Source organism: Misgurnus anguillicaudatus, chromosome 7, assembly GCF_027580225.2.
Source record: "Misgurnus anguillicaudatus chromosome 7, ASM2758022v2, whole genome shotgun sequence".
Lineage (NCBI taxonomy): Eukaryota > Metazoa > Chordata > Actinopteri > Cypriniformes > Cobitidae > Misgurnus > Misgurnus anguillicaudatus.
The window spans coordinates 22,420,356-22,439,950 of NC_073343.2; the positions used below are offsets into that span (position 1 = coordinate 22,420,356).

The 19,595-nt window shown below is 35.9% G+C and overlaps 2 protein-coding genes across 3 annotated transcripts in view; one reads left to right on the plus strand and one right to left on the minus strand.

Moving 5' to 3' along the window:
* Positions 1 to 278: 278 nt before the first annotated feature.
* LOC129417592 (mitochondrial 2-oxodicarboxylate carrier) overlaps positions 279 to 19,595 on the minus strand; it is a 149,680-nt gene continuing 130,363 nt past the window's right edge. Inside the window, exons 10-12 of one of the 2 annotated variants that reach the window (XM_055172408.2) lie at positions 18,414 to 18,466; positions 18,228 to 18,323; positions 279 to 435 (exon numbers count right to left, since the gene is read on the minus strand). In XM_055172408.2, coding sequence (XP_055028383.1) covers positions 18,262 to 18,323; positions 18,414 to 18,466 — 115 coding nt within the window. In that variant the 3' untranslated portion in view covers positions 279 to 435; positions 18,228 to 18,261. Of the gene's footprint in view, positions 436 to 17,607; positions 18,324 to 18,413; positions 18,467 to 19,595 lie in introns of those variants that run through there. The other variant, XM_055172407.2, reaches the window with a different exon arrangement.
* LOC129417591 (paired box protein Pax-9) lies at positions 3,977 to 12,334 on the plus strand. Its single transcript, XM_055172406.2, has 4 exons — positions 3,977 to 4,387; positions 4,958 to 5,587; positions 7,607 to 7,746; positions 11,240 to 12,334. Exons 1-4 carry the CDS (start codon positions 4,384 to 4,386, stop codon positions 11,495 to 11,497), a joined length of 1,032 nt encoding a protein of 343 aa, XP_055028381.1. The 5' UTR covers positions 3,977 to 4,383; the 3' UTR covers positions 11,498 to 12,334.

Sequence of the window (19,595 nt, forward strand, 5' to 3'; positions counted from 1 at the left end):
TACTTGAAAGCTCATTTTTTCACATGTACCAACATTCTGTTAAAAGGTGTGTATTAAGATATGCTTGACCATGTTTAGGACGGTTAACATGAGATGGGACACAAGGGGGTCCACTTCTTAATATGACACGCAGAAATAATTGATTTTGTCTAAAGCATTGAAGGAGTTAATGGCAGTGACCTTGTTTAAATGTATCGAATGGAAGGCACAAACTAACGAATAAATTATGACGTCCAATCAAAGTTAGCTCAAAAGAAATATATAATTTATATTTTCTCACCCGAAAATAAATAATGTTTATTAAGTGACCATTCGTTAAATGTTCGCTAGAGAATCACCTATTTTCTTTGGCATTCATCCATCACGTTTAAGAAATATCTGCACATCGTGGCCTCCCACCGTCGGTTGTATCCATGATTGATGACATCGGCCTTACTATAAAGAACACAGAGAAGAGGGGATGATTGAGATAATTTCCTTATTCAGTGTTCTCTTATTTTTTTTTGTCCAAAAAATTTGAAAACCAGCTTCTTGAAATTAGATAAACTATTCTTAATGTCGGAATCAGAGGGTCAGATGCATTCAAGATGAAAGGCTAATGCACGCATGGCAATTGAGATGTGTAATGAGTCAAAAACTTCTGACTTTGACTTTCTGCGAACATATTAGTAAAACTTTATGCGTTTGTGACATTGACGTTTTAAAACCTCTGAAATAGTTCACTATTATTATTATTAGTATCATTATTACTATATAATTATTATGATATTGTTAATATGAAGAATATGCTTTATAAATATGTTCATTTTAAATATTTCCAACTATTTTGGCAGAAAATACATTAGCAGGAAATTAGCAGGCATTTGTGATTCTTTTGCATATTTTCGCTAATAAAATAGCTAATTAATATGGTTAAGGATCAGATGTAATCCTTTAATATTTATCAAAATCATCTTAAAAATTTGAAGAACAGCAAAACCTAAATCTGTAATACTGGAAGCAACTAATTATTACTACAGTCACTGACTACTACTGATAATGGTTTGCATAAAGGTAACCGGTGCTGGTTGTTGCAAGGGAATGTTGTCTTGTGCGATGACAAGTGTTTGCTAAAAAATATTTATATACATTATGATGACCGAAACAAAACGTTTTAAAGTGTACTTTTGCTGATTTGTATTTGTTGTGTTTAAATGAAAAGCTATTGTCTAAATTGGCGCTATTGATGCATAATTAACTTGCTTTTAAGTGCCTATTCAGAAAAAGAAACTACCATGTGAATTTTTTCCTAGAGTATAAAGTTTAAGTAGCCCTGTTAGCGAATTTCTATCATACAAAAATATAAACGATTTTTACGAAATGTATTTATGTGGTTCTTAACTGCTGAAACAGAAACCGTAAACAAAATAGATACACGATCCAAACTTAATTCTAATACGCATTAAAGGCGCTTGCTGGTCAGTTGCATCATCATGGGTTGCTTTAAAAAACGCAACGTATTTATGATTTGCTGTGAACCATCTCGCGTTTGTAATTCTGTCTTTAAAAGAAATAAACTGGATGCCATACAATAAACACTATTATTCCATAATCAGTGCTCCGATCTGACTGACCAGACATATTCTTCATTGCAAAAAAATGCAGCTCGAGCTAGTGGGTGATGGACTCAATGTAAACTGCATTTTTATCTGAGATACAGTCATGCAAAAGAAGTTTATCTTTTCCAGCAGAGTAGACTACAACACAATTTAGCATAGCAATCACGTATAGTTCAAATAAAGAACAAATAAATTAAATCTGACTTTACCAAATAGATAAGACTTCAATGATAACTGATAGCAGGAATTATGCATTTCTTTAATACATTTTCCATATCTATGATGTTGGCAGTCAATATAATACAAACATAATTACACAAAACAAGAATGGGGAACTACTGCTTTCATACTGGTTAATAGCTTCATCTTACTTCGGCTCAAGTATTCAATTCAAACGTGCGTCAACACAATATACATATGATTGCAATACAGAGCATATCACAATAGTTTATCACATTTTATATATTTTATATTAACTTACAGATTTAATTTATATATATAATTGTAATTTATTTTTTACAAAATTATGTGTTTGTGTTCAGTTTTATAAAATCTTTTTTTTTGCTGACGCACCAACAACGTTATGATGTCTTGCATTGTAAAATTATAAAGGATGCTGCGAGTCTCTCGCATGCAAAGGCCAAACGTGTAGCAAGAAAGAGCATGCTGCCTTTCATATAGTCTTCACACCTCATTAACGCACCCCTTTTTCCAGCTTTCAGTGGTCAGTTACAGTGCTAGATTTATGCTCTCCTTTTGCTTTAATAGCAAAGACTGAATCCAACGAACAAACTATTTCTACATTAACATACGTTTATATATATACTCCGGAGGATTAATTTGGCTGAAGCATCGGCTTTTCGCCCTTTCAGTATGTGATTCGACAAACACTTCACCTAAGCACAGCACGCGACCAGGCTTAAATCACTTTCTTTTGGGTTTCCCTTCTCAACGTTTGTTCTCGTCTCCATCACTCTCCTGAAAAGTGTTTACTGTGCAGTAGTTCGTACAAAAGTAAGCTGCTGCTTAGGGAATGCAAATATCTGTTTGAATAACTAACAATGCACGTATCCCTTACACATTGTTAGTTTCTATTTAGGGTATCTCAACGAATTGTTAATATTCTTTGCGAGTGGCAATACAAATACAAAGGATGGGCCAAATGAAACATCTTGTGAAAATTGCTTAGCACTTTAGATATAAGCTCAAAACTGAATATAAACACTTTGAATTAATTACTTAATGGGACGAGGTTCTGTACAAATGCTTGAAATTCGATATAAAATTCGTTTCTTTGGTCACTTTTGTGAAACGGATACACGGATTTGCAAGGAGATCTAAACTAATCAGAAAGATAAGTATTTATAAAGATTTGAGATAGAAATATGGTAAGAGTAAACCTTAGGAAACCTATGAAAGAGCTTAAACGTCTCAAGTAAACAGGAAACAATGACACACACACCTCGCCAGTATCTCTGCAATGGCTGTCACTGTTCAAACAGGCCTGACCCCAACTAAACAATACCACAATGCACCTGACCATTAACTTTCAAATCGTGTATGACTGATAAAAATATTTAATACAATATAAAATGCAGTATATAAATTAACATAGCCCACATATCAACACAAAAACAATAATTTGTTATACCTTTGTTGTTACGCTATTCTGACCAATTAGAAAACAGAATTGATCGAATAAATATTTCAAACATACTGGAAGACAAATGTCCAATGCCAAGTATTAAAGAATATGTTTATTGTAATCTGTTGTCTGAGTAATGTTTACACCTAACAAAAAATAGCAATCTTAATTATTTATGTTGACAGTCATGAAATCATAATCTTACGAAAACAAAAGTATCACATTTTATGACCTCGGTATTACGTAGAGCTGTCGAAACATTTTTACATATTTTGTATGAAATAATCAATTGAGACAAAAAGTCAACGAATCAGCTCAGATAATATCGTTTTTGGGGATATAAAATATGAACACTTCACACTTATGCTTTAGTTATTTTTAAAAACAAACATTTAAATGACATTATAATTTAAAGAAAGTGACATATGGGATTGTGCTGTCTGCTTTATCACGTATTAATTTATTAAAGATTGAAAACAGCATGCAATGCCTAGAAATGATACCACTAAAATGTATCTTTAAAAAAATAAAACGATACTTTCAAGCAATACATGAAATTATAAATCATTAAAATTTGAAATGCAATTCATATAAAATCAGACATAATCATAAGGCATGTGGCTAAATAAAAATAAACAGTGTTAACCGAATTTCTCCCTTGGTCGAGGAAACAATTATAAGTATGCTTATGAAACAAAATTACAACGCAATGTTGCAAAAACTTACCATGCTTAGATCTGGCTAAAATGAAAACCAACATTCGGGCAAAACTTTACTGTAGTTCAAAAGCGACAGGAGAAACTTGCGCCAGTGCGAACGCCTGTCATGTCAAACTTGTCAGCCAATTAAATAGCAACATAGGAGAAACTCGCAATTTGATTGGCCGGCAAGACCTCGCCTTGGATAGATGTGTAAAAGTCCAACCCATAATTTTCTGGGATTGAAATGTAAGCCTGTGTTCCTAGCCATCAGGAAACAGAAGGCGAATTTTCCTCTCTTACAACTAATCGCTATCGCATCCGTCTCGGACGCTTAATTTTTTATCTGCTTCGGTGCAATAAAGCAGCTAAACTGGACTCAGAACAGATTACGGCAGGGCACCATTCTGAAGTTTCTTTTATAATCGGGAGGCTAAACGCAATGGGTAAGAGCTCCGATCTGTTTTTCACGTTTTTCCCACATGGGAACGGATGCACAAATGTATTTAGAGAAAACGGTTAGACTATTTAGTAATGCATGCTTCAGATCTCGACTCGAGTTATTACATTTGTCTTTTCGGTCATTTAGGTGAACAAAAAAGTTGCTATAGGCTACTTTTTAGCGCTCCGCGAATGGCACTTTGCCGCGAATGAACTTGATCTCGTCCAAATTTGTTGTATGTAAATTTCTGTTTGTTATAATCTGTGTGGTAAAGAGTGCAGAAGACATGTGATATTCTGTTTCTATAATATGCGGACTGAGTGTGTTAAAAATGTTACATTCACTGCATACAACTGAAACACAAAACTGAAACATTTGATTCAAAACATTTACCTTTCAAATATAAACAAATAAACTTAATAAAAATAATCTAATGTCTTTGTTTCAAAAATTCCGCATGAGGGGCGTTTTAAAATAAGCTTTATGTTTCGGACGAAGTTGATGGCCTTGTAAAAAAGATGATGATTTTTTCAATGTCTGTAATTCAATTTTCTTAATGTATCTGCATCATTAGAGCCAGCCTTTGGGGAGGTAAACCAGCTAGGAGGTGTTTTTGTGAACGGAAGACCCCTGCCCAATGCCATCAGGCTTCGGATAGTAGAGCTGGCCCAGCTGGGCATCAGGCCTTGCGACATCAGCAGGCAGCTCCGTGTCTCTCACGGCTGTGTGAGCAAGATTCTGGCCCGGTACAACGAGACTGGCTCAATACTCCCGGGCGCAATCGGCGGTAGTAAGCCAAGGGTCACGACCCCAACCGTAGTCAAGCACATTCGGACTTACAAGCAACGGGACCCTGGCATTTTCGCATGGGAGATTCGAGATAGACTGCTTGCCGACGGTGTGTGTGATAAATTTAATCTACCATCTGTCAGCTCCATCAGTAGGATTCTCCGCAACAAAATCGGAAATCTGTCCCAACAAAACCAGTACGAGTCGAGCAAACAGAACCCTCATCCCCAGCCGCAGCCGACCATACCGTACAACCACCTGTACTCGTATCCTACACCGATCGGCACTGGGACTAAAGTACCAACTACGCCTGGCATGCCCACTCTTCCTGGACACATGGCAATGCATAGGATATGGCCTTCGTCTCATTCTGTTACAGATATTCTTGGCATTCGATCAATAACGGAGCAGCAAAGTAAGCACCCTCTTTGCTTTTGGTGATAACATATATGATACAACGTATAAATGTGTGTGTGTGGGGGGCATGCATGCTATTCATTTATATGAATAGCGAAAAAGCACTATTCATGCGAAAATGCACTGTTCGGCCTAGCAAAAGAGCGATTGTGTGGATGTTTTTGTTTAACAAAATAAATGAAAGCTAGAGTGAGTGAGTTTATAAAAATTTAAGCATACTAAGATGTTGAAAATAAATAATAATGGTTGACCCTCTCATTGGACTCAAATATTTTATTTATCAAAACAAAGTAACAGGAAACAAAGTGTTACAGTAAGGTGGGATTACATAAATGACGTGCTTGTTTTCAAGAGTTGTGCAGAGCTCCAGTGATTTAAACGTTTGCATTGAAACAGATGGTTAAAGGCTTTTGTAATAATTACGCAGCGGATGTAAAATATTTTGGACAACGAGGAGTCGGCGCACTAGAGGGGAAAATCATAAAAAGGTGCTAGCAGTGTACTAGCATGACTAGGCCATAATTTAAAAAAATATTTTTTTCAATGTGTTTAATTTATTACAAAATAATTTTCACCAACAAAAAGTATATTTATACAGCAATGTTGTGATTTTCAATAACCATTTTAGGCAACACATCAGTTTGAATCAACGCGAAACGTTTTAAAAAATGTTTCTTAATAAAAACCGACTAAACATATATTTTTTTAATCAAAATAAATTTGCAGTATTTTTAGGTAGCCTACCCGTTTAGTTTGAGTGGGCTTAGTACAGTGACGTGTAAAGGCCACAGCCTGTCCATATTTAAGCAGGGTTTTAGCTCATTTTCAAAGGCAACGCGGATAATAATGCTTCAAACGTATGGGAGGATATTGGGTTTTAGCGGTCTTTATAAACGATTAATGTATTTGAAAAGATTAGCAGATGTTAATTTAGAAATCGGAAATAAATGTATGAAGTATTCAAAAAGGTGTAGCCGGGAACTTTTTAACCATTTGCATGTTTTATAAAGTAACTACACAAAAGTATCTTCAAAACGTAGTGGAGGGGAGTATGCCACTAGCCAGTGAACAGTTTGTCATCATTACGAATCTAGTTACAACCAATGGGCCTATACTCCCACCCTCTTTATCATCCTGTCTCTCTCTCTCTCTCTCTCTCTCTCTCTCTCTCTCTCTCTCACACACACACACGCACGCACGCACGCACACATTGTGATGGGTTATGAGAAATCATCTGTTCTTCATGCTAGGTTTTTTAATTGAATTTGGTCTTCTGTAACTGTAGCTTTGTTTACCGTTATCGACCTTTTAAAAAAGAGCCCTCTTAAATGTATATTGTACAATCAGTGTCCATTAGTTGAACTATGAAAAACAGACTAAAACATGTCCATCGTTATGATGAGCACAGGCTTATACATTGCAACAAATACGTGGATTTCGTGAAGGTATGGTACAAATCTACTTTGTGGCCCTATCGAGTTACAACACTGGTGGGCTTGCTTTTCCAATTTCAAACTTTAGGAACCGTGTATAATATAATATCCATCAGGCACAAAGGGGAAACGGTTAAAGTAAATCTAATTTGTCCTCACAGGAAGACGCTTGGTAAATGTTCCTTGTCATTGCACAAAGGACTCTATGACATTGGGAGCTTTATTTGATGAATTTGCCATGCAAATTACGATTTCTGATGTCTGCATTGTCGTTTGGACAGGAAATGCGCATTTTACTATATATGTAACTCATTAGGGAACTCATTATCTTTTTTACTTTATTTATAACATAATAAGCCATCATGATCATAAAGTGATTATGGAAAATGAGTCCGAGCCGTATGACGCAGCAGAATGTACACGATTGTATTATCTAGACGCCGGTGTTATTTAGCGAGTCTGGTGGGTTTGAGATGGTTGGCAGGACAGCAAGATATACAGAAAACAAATCTGCTGTGGCAGTTCTGTAGCCCACGCTTCTCCTATCTGACTCCAGTCTTCCATGTCTCTGTTTTGCCCCCCAGTTAGTGACAGTCCTTCCTTTCCCAGTGCCAAACTAGAAGAATGGAGTGCTATTAACAGGAGTAATTTTTCGCCAGCGAGTTCTCCACTAGTCAATGGTGTGGATAAGCCTCACTTAGAACCTGAAGCAAAATACTCACAGGTAAAAAGCATCCCATGTTAACAGTGAGAAACAATCAAATCCAATGTGGAAGCAGAAAAAACGGATTCATATATAATTAGTAATCATTTTCAAGAAGAGATTAAATACATTTTTGGTCAATTATGTTCGTGAGTACAGTATAGTAGAGAACTTTATATCTTTCATGGAGTTTGTCTCTTTGGCATGATGTGAACTAGGCAAAGAATGTGAATCACTGAGAGCTTAAGAATTGGATTTCATTTTTTTTGTAATGTACAGAAATAATTAATAATACTGTCGCATATTTTTCGAGTTTATTAAAAAAAAAAAAAACAGTTATGTGCGTCAATTGTCGCACTGTTAATGTGTAGCATTGACAACGTAATCCATTTTGAAGAATGTAAAGGATAGGCTTGCAATGGCCGAACTAAACTATACACGCACAGGGCCTATGCAATATTTGAACTTGACACTGAACATAATTCTGCGAAAAATCGTAATTTATCTTAAATTAACTTAAAATATTTTGCATCTCTTTACGTTTATCAATTAAGGAATTGTTTTTTTTTCTCTTGGTTTTTAATAAGAAACGTCTGCTAAAGCTCTATATACGAACGTATTTTAAGTATAAATTGTTACATTTTTTTACTTTATACTGAACAATATAATTTATAAAAGGACACAACCAACTATTAATATTTTTTTTTTAAAAGTATTTTCTCGACTTTACCACGTATGTCTAAAATGAGTATACCACGAAGAAAAAAAAATATTTTTTTTACTAAATCAACTGTTAGTATTTTATTCAAATCAAATCAACGTATAGGCTACTTTTTGCTCACATCTCAATTTTAAAAGCTTTTAAAAATAAAGGTGCCAGAAAGGGTTTTTCTCAGTGATATAAAAGAATCGTTTTAAGGTTGCCAAAACCTTCAAGCCATTTTTTTTAAACAAACCTTTCTTACTTACCTTTTTTTGTAGTCTGAAAAACCTTTTAACAATACAAAGAACCTTTTGTGCAACAAAAAGAGGCATGTAGCATGAGAAAGAATCTTTTAGCAATCTTTAGCTTTAAGAGTAAACTTGCATCCTTTGTTAAAATATAGAATACACAATATATAAAAATTAAATCAATGTTGAACTAAGCAGTTATCGTTGGATATTAAAACAATTGATTTATTTGAAGCTACCAGTCTAACCATATATACAGTTTTTACAAGCACGTACTTATTACAGTTCTTTTAATTCGACCAGATAATATTCACCAGAACCTTAAGCTTTATGGATTGCAAAATCTGTACAAATAAAGCTCCGCATATCTTAGACAAGAAAAAATCCGTGCTAAAAATGATATTATTAAATCGTTGTTATTATTAATCTTTGTTATTATAGTTATGTGTAGCAACTCCGTGCTCCAAAGGGTGACTCATGGCTGGTTGTTCTACACATTTGTGTTGCACACTTAAGCACCGTGACATCCAGACAAAGGTTCTTACATTTGTCAAGAAACTCATCCCAAGTGTTTGGGTTTCTGGTGTGCTTCAAAAGGGGAAGAGCGTGAACAGACAACGCGCGTGCCATTCGGTGCAGCCTTTCGAATTATTTATTTGCGCGCCGCTGGGCAGCAACAAACAGATTGACTAATCACGTATTGTGGGGTCTTAGAAGTTTATGCATCGTGAAAAACGATGGAATAAATCTTTATTACCGATGCCGAAACATGGCTTTTATGCATGTACTGACGGATACTCAAAAACTAAGCAAGCTACGCTAACTTAAGAAATGGAGATTGTAACCTTTAGAAATACAATGAATAGCATTGACTGCTGAATGTTTGCGTCTGTCATCTTAGATAAATGATCATATATGAGTCAGACTGGATTATGCAATAACTGAGGACAGAACATAGATGAATTATTGTGGTTTAATGCCGTTGTTCGTATACCAAAGAGCGATGCATTAACAAATGTTTGATTACCGAACGTGAACAACACAAAGTCTATGTTAGGTATTTACGTATGGATCTCTCCTAACTGAATTATAGCTTGCATTACGTATCTATCACATACATTGAATACTTTTCACAGTGTTGAACAGTAATTTAAGGTTCATATTGTTGTATTTATAAATTAAATATTGAACATATTGCAGTTTTATTTCTGAAAAAAAAAGTTTTTATCCGAAGTAAATAAAAATAGAATATTCAACCATTTGCTGACCTCTGCATTTTGTAAAGTTGAGCAACAGGTTTCAGAAAAGCTTTTGTGTATTCATTTTATGAATTGATTTTTCAGGACATAGTGCGATGACGTAGGAAGGCAACAACACCGATTTATTATACTAATTATAATAATGTTTTCGTGGAATTAATGAATAATTAAAAACAATAGAGTTCATACGATTTCGCTGTATTTTGTTATACAGGCCGTGTCTCGAGTGTTTTTGCTTGCCTGTCCTTGTCAATTCTGTTTGTGTTACCAATACATTGGTTGTTCCTATGGATATTTTAAAATTGATTTCATTGTTAATTCAATGTAATGACAAAAATTTTTCAAATATTAGATTATCGTACCATTTTTTTTAAAGACAAATGCCTCTTCCTAGCATAGGGGTGTTTAAGATCCTTATTGGTAATTATCACACTAACAATGATCTGAGTATAATAACTGAACTGATGTACTAAGCGAAACTAACAGAACTTAAAGCAATATTGATGGTCTATATTTAAAAAATCTAGAGGCATTTTCTGGCTGGTAACTAAATGAGGATAAAGAGATTACAATATTGTCAAATTATTTAAACTCCTGCCAGTTTTACATTAGTGATCCACATAAATGGACGTTTTTAAAGTTTTTGTTCATTATGCATGAGATTTGACCTCACACCTCTGCTGTTTATCCCTGAGATGATTTTTTTACTGTGTAAATGTGTTTCATTAGTTGCTGAATGACACAACAATCAGATACAGATTTTTAGAGAAATGTACTGTTTTCTACTATTTATTTGAATGTATTAGAAACGTTTATTATATAGTATTCATATAATATAATACATCTTTTATTATATATTCCATATTGATTAATACATTTATTTATATATATTGTATGCAAAATATATATATCTATGTTTACCAAGGGCTAAGGGTCAACAATCAAGAAAAATAATGATCATGGCCAAATCCTAAACTCTGGAACAAAAGGGATTTCATCTGTGGAAAAGATTTACAGTAGTCAGAGACCACCCTGCTTCATTTTTTTCATTTATGTTGAAAAAGCTTGGTGAATTCCTCTTGTCCTGAGCTGATATTGACATTCTGCCAAAAGGATACAGGCGTTCCTGCTGGTGCATTTCTTTTGATATAGCTTTTTCTCTACAGGTTCTGTTTTCTGGTCAAAAAAGTCCTTCATCTCGCTTCTTTACCCTTGCTACCCTGACAACTTTATGTTCATCCCTATGGCCATGTGTGATTTATCTATTCTGCACAAGTTATATTCTCATTTCTCTTTATTTTCAGACGCCGAATGGATTGCCCACAGTGAACAGTTATGTCACAGCTCCCAGCATCCATCCTTACCACCCTCCCACCCAAGTGTCACCCTACATGGGGTACAGCGGCACCACGTCGGCCTATGTGACCGGCCCCACATGGCAGCCGCCCACCAGTGGCAGTGCTCTCTCTCCCCACAGCTGTGACATTACCGCCCCATTGGCCTTCAAGAGCATGGCTGCCACGCGAGACTCTGTCCATCCCGTTACCGCCTCCGCCCTTTGACTTTCGAAGAAGGGGGGGTCAGAGACAGAAAGTGAAAGAACGGAAAAGAGAGAGAGATCGGGTGACACACGGCAGCACAGACTTTTCCAGACCGACTCTCTCTGGATGGACTAATGTTATGCCTTTACTATATTTATGAAAGACTTGTCAGATGAGCCATGTACTATTTTAAAAATGCCCACGTTCTCCTGCTCCAAATCAGCATCTCCCACAAAGAGAGCAAGAGTCAGAATATGCAAAGGCCTATCTGTCCGATCCGAACCAAGGATTTACTAAAAAAAACAAAAACATCTTCAGGTGCTTGATAGTGTGCAGTGAATATTGTCTGATTGTGGTGGGCATTCCTCATGAACTTGCTTCATCACTAGTCTGAGATAAATTGCGGTGCTTCTCTCTGTGAATATATTGTATGTTTTCAAGAAAATGATTGAATAAGCAATCTCATGTAAAACGACCGACCAGTTTGCATTTAAATGTTTTTCAGGGTGTTATAAAGTGCTAATGTTTAGATGTTCTGCTTTGTTTCTTTTTTTTTTTAAACATTTTTGATAAAAATCACCTATTTGTCTTTTTGGATACAGTTTCACTTCACTAATAACGTATGCCAGAGCTCTTGGGAAAAGTTATTATGTTTATTTATTAGACTGTAAGGTACGTTGAATGAAGTGCAACTGACACGGACACGGGCAGAGAAGAGGCACCATGTGGGACATTGTTGCACATTCTGACAGCAGGAGCACTCATTCATGCAACATTAATGATCAGTGAAGCTGCACACTTCCAGACATTGCACAATGAAATTGAATGTATCTTATTAAAAGAGACGTGTAAAACCCCTGTGCAGTATAGTTTCCTTTTATTTATTTATTTTTAATCTTTTTTTAACCAAAACTGATTAAATGTTGGTTAATGATAATTCCATAGAAGTCTTATAAATATCACTGCCTCCACTTATATAAAAATATTAGGGACGCACCGATATGGAAATTTTGGCCGATACCGATAACTCTTTATATTTGGGGGCCGATAACCGATATATATATATATATATATATATATATATATATATATATATATATATATATATATATATATATAGGCCGATAAATATTCATATTATTTTCACAATGAAAAACTCCCAGACCGCGGACATCTTGTCTTTGCGCAAGACTAGCATACTCTTCTTAAGGCCGCAACACGTGTCATCTTTGTGCTATGTCACAGAAAGCACCAATCAAAACTCCACATGTCCAGCAATGAGCAAGTGAAGTGGTTCAACAAACCAAAATAATACATCATTTATCGGCTGTCATTTATCGGCCTAATTTTGCTATCAGACCGATAACCGATAATATTAAAAATAAGCAGTTTTCGGCCGATAACGATATGTTGGCCGATATATCGTGCATCCATAAAAAATATACATCTAAAGTTTATTTCATCATAAATATTATCCGTATGAAAAAAATATTAAATCAAATATGGTAATTTTTGTTACATTAAAAAAATAATCTTATTTTAAATTAGTTATTATATGAAGAGTTTAGTTGCAAAACGAGATAAATCAATTTTTTTAAATTTTTGTCAAAACATGTTTATTATTATGTTATCATGTTATTATTTTGTTTTATAGTGCTACTTAGCTGTATTTTTTAAGTTATAAAGGTTTAAATCAAAACAAACCAACTGCAGTTGCATTGAAATTAATTGGAATGCACAACCAAAAAACGAGATTTCTGAACAATAAAAAAACGGTGGTTATCTCGTTTTGCAACAAAACTCTTCATATATTTATTAATATAGCAGAAAATATACAAAAATATATATTTTTTGTATTGTTGCCCCCCTTGACCTTTGTCAAACATCTGCGTATTATTAAAAGTCTCTGCCATTACAAAGACTTAGAACAAGCTAAACTGTATTTTCATTTCATGTTATCTTTCGTAATGGAAACTAAAAACTTTTTTTGCTTTTGATTAATTGCAATCAAGTTTTGATTTTTCTTACTTGAATGTACTGTACCAGGCTGGGGAAAACGCACAAACAAGTGTGCCGTAGCATAACATACAAACACATCCACCACTGTAAGCCTGTTCCCTCAGGTGGGGTCGAAAGCACGCACATTCCTAAAGGCTCCCGGCATTGAGCATTGCCTAAAACAAGAGCTGATGTGTGAAAGATAAGCTTAAGATAGAAAAGAAAAGCCTGAATCACTGTGTGCTGCATGTCACATTAGGGCAAAGCTTAGCAACTGAACACTCCCTACCTTCTTTCTGTGGTGTGCTAAAACTAAAATAAGGCAAACACCATGTTGCAAATTCAACAGGACACCTGTACATGCACGATTCCAACTAGTACGCAAAAACACACATCTGCGGCAAAATGTTACGATATACTCAGTGTCCCCACATGTAGCAGTGCAAACAGTCCGTCTGGCACTGCAGCTGATTTGACTTGGAAAGCACTTTCACCCCAACCCCGTGGTCACGGACCGTTGCTTTCGGGATCGAGGTGCTGTTTTGAGCACATATAAACCACCAAAAAAAAGGCGGACAGAAAACCTCCCCACATAGAGTGCATTGCACGTCAAAATCCACCGCACAGACTCCCCAGACCCTATTCTATTCAAATGAAGAGCTTTGAATGCCATTTACCTATGAGCTGACAGCATTGATACGGACGTTGGCTTCGCAGTCAATACAAATGCATTTACTGGACGTGCATATCACGGCCATGCATTTAATACAGGGTCAAGAAAGGTAAAACAAAGACAAACACACCGAAGAGAAAAAGTCGTTGGCCTTCGAACGTTCGAGTTAAAAACCGGCCTGTTCGAGGACTCGTTTTCGACATCCTATATTATTTGCTTGATTAACACAGTCTATGGTCCATCCTAATAGGATGTTTGAGGGAGAAGTGTTGCATTAAAAAAAATTAAAAATGGTGTTTGTGGGAACAGCTTAAAAAAGGTGCAAAAGACGGAAATTAATCTACTTTAACACCCCAGCACTTTGATCTGCATGGAAAATTTGCAAACCAACATGAAGCAAGTATATTTTCTCAAGGCGGCACGGCACGCATGTAGAGTTATGACAGGAGGAAACATTACAAACACCTTAATCTTAAAGCCACCATTGAAACGGAGAGGAAAGTGAAAACACACTTGCTCACGCACACACATCTGTTTAGAATTAATTCCTATGGAAAGTCAAGTCAAATGTCACATGGTTATCTTTAGCTGACTGCGTGCAATCAGGCTGAAGACAGGAGCGTGGAGCTCGGTAACACTGCACAGGGGCTGCGGGTGGACCGGGCCAAGGTGCTAGCTTGATTTTAAAGGCGGTTGACCATAAGCAGACTGTTTTCCCTGGTGTTTTGGAACGGTATGTTTTGAACACACAAAGCTGAACTCTTGCCATTTTCTTCTCATTAATAAAGTTTGACACATATAGTAGTACTCTTCGAAAATTATGTTAAAAATTATGGCATAAAAATGAAAACTCTAGTTACATCAGTAGCATGTTTTATTTTACGTTAAACCAGTTGGGGGCCAACACATTGGAATCACATGACCAATCAAATAATAATACTCGCTTTATTTTGGTAACCTTTCTTATTGGACGCCTTTGCTCAACAAATCAAGGCTATTAAATGAAATTCACGCATCACTAAGCACTAATTTCCATACAGTAAAAGCGGCACCAACGCTCTAGGTTTCCGTACGAGTCCAAGACGACCGTCGTATCGCCTGCTTATCGTAAACTGAAAATTACAGGGTGCACACATGACAAGCCCCCTAGGCAAAGTCTCACCATTTACATTCAAGGCCAGACTCAAACATCAAATGCAAGCCTGCAAATAAGAGGATGGTTCATGAGATTACAAAACAAACCTAATAGTTAATTGTCTAATATAATGCTTCACGTGACATGAAAGAAGCCTTTCAAACGTTTAGCGGAAAGCAATACAATACAGTCTGAAAATGTGTCTGGTGAGGTCTTTGCTGATTGAAATATTCATAAGCTGTTGAAAGGATTGTCGGTGTACGACCAATCAAGGGCTGAAGGGGAGGATGAGAGGCAAAGGCGCTATGACAACCCTGACTGACACTCGTGCAGGATTCCAGGACTAAACAAACTGGCTAAACAGTCTCACCCTCTGTGCGTAACACGGGTACGACAAACTCCTGCACTGTCTAGTGCAAGTACAAAAAACTTCAGTTGCATTGTTGCCATTGGTGACTTTCAACCGTCAATTTTTGTCAATGGACTGAGATAAAACATGACCTTTGAAGAGAGTGATGGGAATGTGCGAGTAAAGAAATGTAAACTGGTCAGGGTGGAATGCATAGGATGACTGCCATATTGTTTTAACTCATCTAACGAGTTGTCTTTAACCCCTGAATAATAAAAAAGTAAGTGAACATTACGGAAAGGCCACAGCACTGAGTGTTCATATTTTTATTATGAGACCATAGAGAGGGATTCCTGATTGTTTAGATTAAATTAGCATTTTTCAGTTTTGTTATTTCAAGTTGTGCTGAGCTATGTTGACTTACCCTGCAGGCTAGAGCGGATGAGTGAGAGAGTGAGAGCTTTGGCTTGGGGAGCAATGACTGACTTCATTATTTACCACAAGATGGTAAAAAATGAATTTTATAAAACAAGTTCGGTGATTAATTATCAACGGCGATAAACCATTATTACGGAGAAAAACCTTAGAGGTTGTCCGCCCCAGTGTAATTTATTACTGTTAAAACAAAGAATAAAAATTAACTAATGGTTAAATCACGCTCAACCCACAGAATTCGGACCATTAATATGGTAAACAACTGCAACATTTAAATTGTGTTCTGACAGTAAGCTGGTTTTATTTCCAAAGGCACATACAAACAATTTCATTGATGGATCACAGTTCAGGATCATTTATTAGCAAAAAACAACTGTTACATGACATTAGGAAAATACTATTGATAAGTAAACGGTTTCATTAATAAATGTAAATTATTTTTGCAAAGAGAATACTTAAAATTTGTCGGTTTACTGTCATTGTGTCTTTATTTGGCAAAATTATGTTGAAATCCCAAAATTTAAAAAGCCAAGCTTTCTCGGCTAATATATAACGGTTAATAGCCTAAACTGTATAGCTAACTCTTACCTCTTTAGCTTATACAATGTAAAAAAAAATTTTGCACTTACATTTTTAAGTTTAATCAACTAGGAGTCATTCAACTATCCTGACAAGTGATAAGTTGATGCAAATTAAACAAAAAATTAAGTTGAATTTGCTAAATTAGTTATGTCAACTTTATTTTATAACTTACAGCAACTCATCACTAGTCAGTACAATGACTAGTTAATCCAAGTTGATTAAACTTAAATATTTAAGTGAAATTTATAAACCAATAAATAATTTCAGACTAAACGGAAGTGCAAAAGAATTTGCAACACCTTCAACACTGTAAAATCCAGCCCAGTCTCACGAAATTTCGCTACATAGAAACGTAATTCTTTCCATTCTTTTTTCGTGACATTATCACGAATTTCCGCGCTTCTTTCTGTGATCGCATAACGAATTCCTGTCCTCGTGCGATTATCACGCATTGGTCACTCAACTGTTTGTCCTATTTTCTTACCATTGTCGCTTTGGTTTAGGGCTAGATTTACATAAAATGACATCCCTACCCAAACCCAACTCTAACCCTAACGCCAGGCGACATATAAAAATTAAATCAGAAAAATAGTATAAACCAATGTATAAAGTGACATTCTAATGCAAGCACCAAATCTAACCCTAAACCGAAGCGACAATGGTTTATAAATAGAAAAGAGCAGTTGAGTAACCAATACGTGGTAATCACAAGAAAACAGGAATTCGTATCCGATCACGAAAAAACACGGAAATTTGTGATAATAAAGCAGTTGAGTAACCAATACGTGATAATCACACGAAAACAGGAATACGTAATACGATCACGAAAAAACACGGAAATTTGTGATAATAAAGCAGTTGAGTAACCAATACGTGATAATCACACGAAAACAGGAATTCGCCATACGATCACAAAAAAAAAACACGGAAATTCGTGACAATATCACGAAAAAATAATAAAAAAAATACCAGACTATATCACAAAACCCTGTGAGACTGGGTAGCTTAAATCTATTGTTGTGAGACATCAAGCATATCAGATACTCCAGTCTTACCAATGAACGTTTTTTTTACCCGTTTAATACAGTAAAAGTCTAAGTGAAGTGAAGTAGACAGTAAAGTGTCTATCTAAACATACTGTAAATGCGTCCCTTAATTTACTGTGTTTGAAAGGAAATGAGAAATAAAGCCATGGGTTTATGTTAAAAACAACATGGTGAATCTTTTTCCTCTATTTTGTGTTGGTAAATGTAATCCGTTTGGGTGTGGAGTGTTGCTGTTAAGTATGAAGGCATGTGGACTGGTAGCTCTGAAATCTCTCTTGGTTCTGTCAAATATAAACATGAAACGTAACAGATCCAGGAAGGTGATTGTGCTGTTGAAAAGCAGCATTGGTGGAAAGTCTACATAATTATTCATGCCTGAACGCCACTGAAAATTGATGTTAAGTGAGAAAACCGCAGTGGATATTGTCACATGTTGGCGGAAATGTAACTGATGTTGAAATCTGAAAGATGATGTGATTATTGGGGAAGGGTTATGTGTTTTACATAAAACATGGGGAGGGTTGAGTACAGACCCTTGGGGAACTACTGACAGTGATGTGAAGATCATCACCAGTTCTTCTGTAGCCACGCAGACACATATTCATAAACAAGCAGCATGACTGCACCTCCTGAATCAGAAAGTACACATCTCAATCAGTTTACTTCCTTTTATTAGTCATTATTTATGTCAGTGTAATAAGATTTTGCACGTATCTTACCTGGTCCAAGTCTCATTATCTTGGGAATCAGTCCTTTGTATAAAGCAAGATATCTGTTTAAAAATAAATAGAAGAAATATATAAATAAAGAAATTAGTTGTCAATAACACCATACCACTAATCACTACTGGTACATGTGTCTTGCAATCAATGTTTAGAAAATAAATCTGTTTATGAGTTAACTAGACTGATTCTTTCGCACCATTTTTGGCCTTTTTGCCTTGACAGTTTGATGTAAGCATTATTCCTTCTGTGTTCCAAAGAAGATAAAAAGTCACATAGGGATGTAAATAGTGACAAAATGTTTTAAAGTGGGTGATTTATTCCTTTACGGTACTAAATTTTCTCGTTCTCTCTCTCCCTCTCAGGGTGTGATGCTGAAACAGGTATAGGGCCTAATAGCTAGCCTTGTTGCGTACCTGCCCTAATGCATTCAAGCTGATATCTGGCCTGTCGCGGCTCGTGTCCTCTGCTTCTGCTGGTGTTAATAAGGCTTGAGCCACTTCCTTTATGCCCCGCTGTCTGATTAGATGGAGCCGCTGAGCGCCGTGCGTCTCGTTAGGACCTGCTTAACAACGTCTCCCATAGGGACCACTAATTAGTCAGGACTGTGTCGTGTTAGAGGCCTGGACAGGATGGGGGACCCTCACGGCACCCCTAAACCTAAAACAGCTTCAGTGTCTCTCCCTCTAACCTAAGATCAGGCCTTAGTTCCCTGCCCCAAATAACAAACGAGTCGCCGCTCTCTTTGTACAGAGCGAATGCAGCCAATCAAGACCCCGAAGAGTTGTAAAACTTCTGATTCTCTCTTACAGCTTCCCATGAGGCCTGTCAATTTAAATAGAGAGGGAGGCAATAGGGAATATCAGAGTCTGCGTTCAACAACAACTCATATTTTTGATCTGATCAAATGATATATGAGATGCAAAACATATATAATAGTCTGTAATTAAAACATTGATGAAAATAACATGCTAATAATGCTTCTGAAAGTAAGTTCATCACAAAGTTATACTTATACTTTGGTACACCTATTACATGCTATTGTTTCAGAAGCTAATGTTTTCATGAGTTGAAATTAATGTTTAAATGTTTTGTTCAAAATCTTCATAGTTGGTCATAGTTTGTTTAATTTTACAGTACAATTACTTGTTTACAATTACAAGTTTTATTATTTTATTT